The 6,976-nt window shown below is 36.3% G+C and overlaps 1 protein-coding gene across 1 annotated transcript; it reads right to left on the bottom strand.

Moving 5' to 3' along the window:
• Positions 1–454: 454 nt before the first annotated feature.
• Positions 455–2,786, bottom strand: LOC128129507 (uncharacterized). The gene is made up of 6 exons (XM_052767978.1): positions 2,639–2,786; positions 1,575–1,625; positions 1,159–1,515; positions 961–1,067; positions 817–884; positions 455–736 (listed from the first exon to the last, which is right to left on the bottom strand). Exons 2-6 carry the CDS (start codon positions 1,601–1,603, stop codon positions 626–628), a joined length of 672 nt encoding a protein of 223 aa, XP_052623938.1. The 5' UTR covers positions 1,604–1,625; positions 2,639–2,786; the 3' UTR covers positions 455–625.
• Between the last annotated feature and the right edge of the window lie 4,190 nt (positions 2,787–6,976).

The raw sequence follows: 6,976 nt of genomic DNA, 5'->3' as shown, positions 1-6,976 counted from the left end.
TCTTATATAATATAAAACTTAATAAAAACCTGCATCATGTGTTACGATTGTTTGTGTGTATTTTCGTTTATAAAACACACAATATTTTTTATAAAGTTCGTTCATAACTTTCTACTGGAAGAGTTGTTTAAATGTTCGGTTTTATTTATATACGAAATAAGCTAAATACGAAAGAAAAAAAAAAAACGTTTTTTTACGTAACCTCTAAACACATGGTTTCATTTATATTTATATATAAAAATATGTCAACCTAAAAATTATTCTTCAATTGTTGTATAACTGAAAAGAATCATTGTGACTTGATTAATAGCAAGTTTCTTAAATTTCCTACCTTTTTTTTTGTCATTTAATTATTCTAGCCTATCTTCGATTTTAAAAAATTTCTACATCTTTTATAGTATTATATACATTTGCATGTCTTTTTTTGCAATTTCATAGCGACAAAAATCTGATATATTGTTTAATAAGTATTTTTTTTCAAACATAAAAATATTTTCCACCAAATGCATGTTGCAAAGGTTAAAGTCAATGTTCTATGGTTGATACCACATGTGATGTTAATACTACTAGTGAATAGCCAAATGATTGTTGCAAAAACAAAAGGCAAAAAACAAAAAACAGAAAATTAACCTAATTTGAAATTAGTCCCTATGTCCTCAACATCAATAATCAATACACCAGGGTTATTCTCTTCAAAGCTGTAATGAATCCCTATATCGTCGAGCATTTTCATAAACTGTAACACAAAACCACATTATAAATTGTAAATACACAAATACTTTAATTAAAATATAATTTCACTTATATTATATGTACCATTGGTTGCAAGACACACGTTCCTGTTGTTTTCCCATAACCTGTTATCAACTTAAGCTTTTGTATACCTTCATCATATCATAAAAATGAATATATTAGGAAAAAAATAAAAATAAAAAAAGCTGAAACAGGCAACAAACTTACTTCTGATTTGAGAAGCAATCCAAAGATGTATGACAAGCATATTGTATGCATCAGGTTGGTGCTGATCATGACAATTAAGTTCAAATACAGTCATACATTCTTTCTGTCTACAATCTCAAACAAAACCAAATAACAGTTTTAATTATTTGTTACCAAAAAAATAAAAATAAACTATGCCTTGAGAATATGGAAACATACCGTTTATCAAATAAACGTATGCTGTCTTTCTTTTGTTGATTTTGTGCTCCAATTCTAAGTTTCTTTGCAAGCTCCGAATATTTGTTATACTCACTCATTCGGTGTTGTGCTTTGGCCTTTCCAGCCAGGTCGTCATATAATTCGGCATTCTTCCACATTTCCTTTGTTACAGCCCTCACAAGAGTATAATCAAGCTTTTCAGTGTCTATAAAATCTATATCACCAAACAAATTTCCACACCAAGCTAGTGCTTCGCACAGTTTTATCCATCCTCCAATCTCTCCTAAGTCTACATTAAAGCTCTTTGTTGGATGATCTGGAGGTCCATTATTACCCTTCACTAAATCTGCCCAGCTCCTGGAAATAAAAAAGGTTAAATGTTTATAGAAAAAGCATTTATGATGCTAACATCTTACCTGTTGCTACTGCTTCCAGCACCAGCCATTTCTTCGCTTGAAATGAAAAACCTAATAGAAGAAAAATGAAGAAATAACAATTTAAATTATTTGTTAACAAAAAGCTCAATCTCAGATTAACAGATTAACACCAACTACTAGTACTTACAATTGGGTTAATCCAAGTTAGTGGCAAAAATATGAACAAGTAAACTTACATTATAAGATTGAAGCTTTTAGGGCAAACAAGACCTACTTTTAATCATTTGGGCTTATCTATGTTTTTAGCCTACCTAAGTTTTAGGCTTATATTAGTGTTGGGTATGTCTAAGTGTTTGATTTATCTAAGTATCTTCACCAGTTTCAACCTAAACCAACCTTAACTATGTTTCAAACTACTTAACAGATTATGGTTCCTTTGAAATATTATATAGTTACTTCAGAAACATTAGACTAAATTACCATTTTACCCTTACATTCAAAACACAAATTTCACAATATTCATCAAGGTTAACAACAAGTTATAGCAAAACAAGTTTCTATTATATCACAGAAATAAGGTAATGTGTGCTTGAACAAAATTAATAGAGCCTTCAAGCTCAAATTCACAGATGATAGTTAAGGGAACTAAAAAACAGAAAACACTGGAGCAAATTGCCAATGCAATCTTACTTACCAAAACAACTCTAGGAAAAGCATAAAAAAATTGTTCAACCACAACATGGCATATGTATCTATTAATATTATCCATAACCTTGTTCCCAACTATTAGAATATGGATCCTTATGTATACTTCTAACTTATGTGCTTATTAGAATATGTGCTCACCAATACTAAGGATAATTTGTGTGCTCAAGATTATAATAAGTACATCTACTACTGCTTCATATGAATAGAAGATTAACCTGAAATTAACAGAAGCTAAGGACAGATTAACACTCAGATTTCATCTTGAACACTAAATACTTACTATTTACTAACACCAAACACATAGCAACTACACACATTCGGAAGCTGGGAATGGAGCACCGTTTTAATCTAATGCCAAGCAGAAGGCAAACGAAGAGAGGGAAATCGAACTGTACCTGAGAGAGTGAGAGTTCAACTGCTTATTTCGTGAAAACGAAAAAGCAAGAAGTCGAGAAATATCACGGATCGATCGAATTTCATGGGTGTTTGAGTTGTAGCTCCAGAAAACTTAACATAAACAAAATGAAAAGAAAAGGGCTCTCTTCCTTTCGATTTAGGGGACTGTTAATTAAGGGATGGCGTGCGACGTCGTTTGGATATGTTTTGTTTCAGCTTGTTCTTTTATCTTTGACAAAACTGTCTCGTAGGTTGCTCAAAATTGTCACTTTGGTTCAAAAAATTTGGACCGATCGGATATTCAAAATTTTCATTTTGTTGCGAGTTTAGTCCAATTTGGTTTAAACATTTTTATAATGACGTTTTTACCCTTGATATTTTCTTTTTCAGATTTTTTATTAATTTTATTAATTTTTTGATTGAAATAAATAAAACAAAAATAAGAGAAAATAACCCCCCTCCCTCTTTGTCTGTATTGTTTTGTTAGAACTCCAACACTTAACACTACCGTCAACATCACAACCACCACCACCATAGTCGCCGCCGGTTTTAGCGGCTACCGGTTACAGCGGCGGTGTTACTATTTTCACCGCCGGAAGAAGGGAGACGAAGAGAGACATAGAGGAAAAATTAAGCCACCTCCTTAACCACCTGCTGAAAAATTGATTCACCCCAGACACCACCCCTCTTTCTTTCCCTTCTGCTGCTACGAACTTCTCATTCGATCGCAGATCTACGTCGCCAGACGCCACCTAATCGAGTTACATCGCCGCCGGAGCAAAAGAACTGGGGTACGAAGGACAAATCCATCGCGCCGCCGCTTCTTAGGGTTTTAAGATATGTTTCTCCACTACTAGGGTTTTCAGATCTGGAACGAGCGGTTTCAAATCTGGAACGAGGGTTTACGTCTTCGTCTGTGATAAGAGGTGCCGACTCCGACATCGTTTAAATATTCGCAAATGGTGGTGGTCCGAACATTGTCGTCAGTAAACCTAGCTTCGTCATCTTCATCAACAGCGAGATAGAGAGAGGGGGAGAACGTGAACGTTGTGAAGTGGTGGTTTACATCTTCGTCTGTGATGAGAAGGGCGGAGTTTCGGCAAGAAGGGAGAGTTCTAGCGAGAAGTTCGGTTTCTTCAGATTAGTGGTGGTCCTCGATGACGTCTAAACTTCGCCTAGTAGTGCTATACGTCGATGACAATGGTGTTTTCCGGTGATAATGGTGGTTTCTGGCGATAACGGAGGTGGTTTCTGATGATAGTAGTGGTGGTTTCCGACGATTGTCGGCGAACCAGTAGAGAGATATTGTGACTCGTATAAAGGATTTGGTGGGGTAGTTTTATTAGGATAGGTTTATATTTTGTTTTGTTTTATTTTAATTAGATAAATAAAAAGAAAAGGAAAAACCAAATAGAGAGGGCAAAAAGGTCATTTTACACACTTCCAATTATGAAACGTACCAAAATCGCAACAAAATGAAAAATTTGGACCTATGGTGTTAGTCCAAACCTTTTTTGACTAAAGTGACAATTTTGACCAAACCACAGGGACTATTTGTGCAGTTTAGTCTTTATCTTAAAAAAAAAAAAAAAAAAAAAAAAAAAAAAAGACAAAATTGCAAATTTGGTCCTATGGTATTTCACAAATTGAGACTTTGGTCCAAAATGTTTTGAAGTTGCACCACAGGTCCGAAAAGTTTCATTTGTTGTGACTTTGGTCTAATTTGTTTTAAATTTTTTCAAAATGACAATTATGCCCTTACCTTTTTCTTTTTTCTTTTTCTTTTTATTTACTTAACTATTTTTTAATTAAAATATAACAAAAAAACAAAATATAAACCCCACCTACCCACATCCCTCTTCCTAGACTATCTCTCACTCTCTCACTCTCTCTCTCTCTTAATATTGTTTGACAGGAAATCACCATGTCGGAAACCACCACATCCACCGCAGGAAACTGCCCAGAAACCACCATTGATGGACACCTCAGTCGCCGGAATGTATCGGCTCACCACGAACAACTCTAGATCTCCTCCGTCACCTTGCTTTACGTCGTCAGATCTGAAAAAAACCCTAAACTTCCTCGTCGCCGTAGATTTAAACCAACGTCGCCGTAGATCTGAACCAACTTCCTCTTTAGGTCGGAAACGTCACCGAATCTACAACCACCCAACCGCCGAATCTCGCTCTCACTTTCACTGATGTAGGGTTTGCAAACCCTAGACCGGAGTTCTCGGTTCAAATATGTTAGCCGCCCTTCTCTGTTTAGATTTGTTCCTCACGCAGAGATATTTGTTCGTTGTCGGAGACATCTGTTCATGGCAGCGTTTGGCTGGTGTTCGTCGGGAGATGGAGCTTTGGAGAAGGTGGCTTAAAACGCCATTCAGATCTTGGAGAAAACCTTAGTTCCAATCTCGTCTAGATCTTAGAGGCGCCGACATCGCCGAAGAAGGAAAAAGAGAGCGGACCAGCAGATCTGTAAACGTGTGCAAACCCTTGCTCTGATATGAGGTAACGACGTCTTCATCTGCTTCGATATGAGGTGGCGACGTAGATCTGATAAACGGGGTGATCGTCTGATACCACCATGAAACCACCACCGCCGTCGGCTAGAAATCGAGTTGGAGAAGGATGAGGGTTTTTAGAAAAATCTTTTGTTCATTTTTGAGCTTGCATATTGAAAAAATGAGTGTTTTGTGGTGTCCAGCAGCAGTGGTGGTGTCCGGAGACGATGTTCCCATATCTGATTAAGTGGAAGAGGGTATAAGATGTTATATAAGGAGTGAGTAGGTGGTTAGGGGTGGGGTGTTTCTTTTTGTCTTTTTTTTAATTAGAAAAATGGTAAAATAATTTTAAAAAAGGGTTAATGCCCTAAAAGCCATTATTATATACTCTTGTTTTGATTTAACCCTGATATTCTTTTTTGTTACTTATTTTCCACCGTTACAGAGAAGACTTTTCATTTATTAACCATTACCCGGTTACCAACCGGTAATCAAGTCCTTTCCGGTTGCCAAACTCTCACTTGATTACTAATTCTTGGGAAGGTGTGAAGTAGCCACCACCTTGATCAAAATGACTGTTATCCTTATACCATCATCGTCAAAAGAGGGTTTTGGAAGAGGGTTTCAAAGGATTTATAGGGTTTGAAATAGCAGTGTACAAGTTAGGGTTTGTATGATGGTAGAATCATTACGGAGAAGAAAGAGTAAGGCAGCAAAGACGACAAAGAAGACAAGCAAGTCTAAGATCAGATACGTACGTGACAAAGACTCTGATGATGATCTTCTTGATTTAGGAATGTTGGATGTTGGTAACTTCAACCCAACAAGTAACTTGTGTGCTGACCCTTTTCTAAACATTTTATTTGGTGATAAAATGTTGAAGGAGAGTCATTTTAAAGGGAATGATGAAGCTGATGTTGAAGATATCCACCAGATAGAGTATGAGCATGAACATGTTGAAGAATATGACCTGGAAGTGGGTGTCGAGTTCAGGGTGCACGATCCTACCATCAAGTGGAACAAAATGAAGCCTATTGTTGGTGAGTTATACGAGTCTCCTACTCAGTTAAGGTTTGCACTAATTAACTACGTTGTAGCTAATGGATACCAACTTTGGTTCATGAAGAGTGATAAAAGCAGGGTAATTGTTAGGTGTGGGAAAAAAGATGCAAAAAAACCATGCCCTTTTAGGATCCATGCTTCATGGAAGTACGATGAACGTACTTTTCGGATAAAATATATGGTTGAAACACATCTTTGTGCAAGGAATTATAATTTTGGACATTTGGTTAGTTGTAATAGGTTAGAAAAATGCTACAATAAGGACATAATTAGGAAGCCCAAAATGACATTGCCTGAGATGATGGATGATGTCCTTACAAAATACTTGGTTAAAGTGTCAAAGGGGCAATGTCATAGAGTTGGGGTAAGGGCAAGGGAAATGATAGAAGGTAAGCTAGAGGAACTATGCTAAGGTATGGGATTATGCCAATGAAATCCTTAGATCTAACCCTATAAGCACATGCAAAGCAAGAGTGACAGTAAATCCAGATGGCAAGAACTATTTTCAATGTTTTTATGTATGTTTTAAGGTATTGAAAGATGGATAGAATAGTGGGTGCAGACGTGTGATTGGATTAGATAGATGTTTCCTAAAGGGACAAATCAAAGGGAAGATTTTGACTGCTATTGGAAGAGATGCTAACAATCACGTCTATCCAATTGCATGGGTTGTAGTAAGCGTAGAGAACAAATACAATCGGACTTGGTTTTTACAGCTTTTGGTTAATGACTTGGGTGTTGATGGTGGAAGGGTTCTAGTTTTCATTTCAGA

Source organism: Lactuca sativa, unplaced genomic scaffold, assembly GCF_002870075.4.
Source record: "Lactuca sativa cultivar Salinas unplaced genomic scaffold, Lsat_Salinas_v11 Lsat_1_v11_unplaced_07, whole genome shotgun sequence".
NCBI classification, from domain to species: domain Eukaryota; kingdom Viridiplantae; phylum Streptophyta; class Magnoliopsida; order Asterales; family Asteraceae; genus Lactuca; species Lactuca sativa.
Note: the sequence above shows the minus strand (reverse complement) of the source record. Positions and strands in the feature narration are given on the sequence as shown.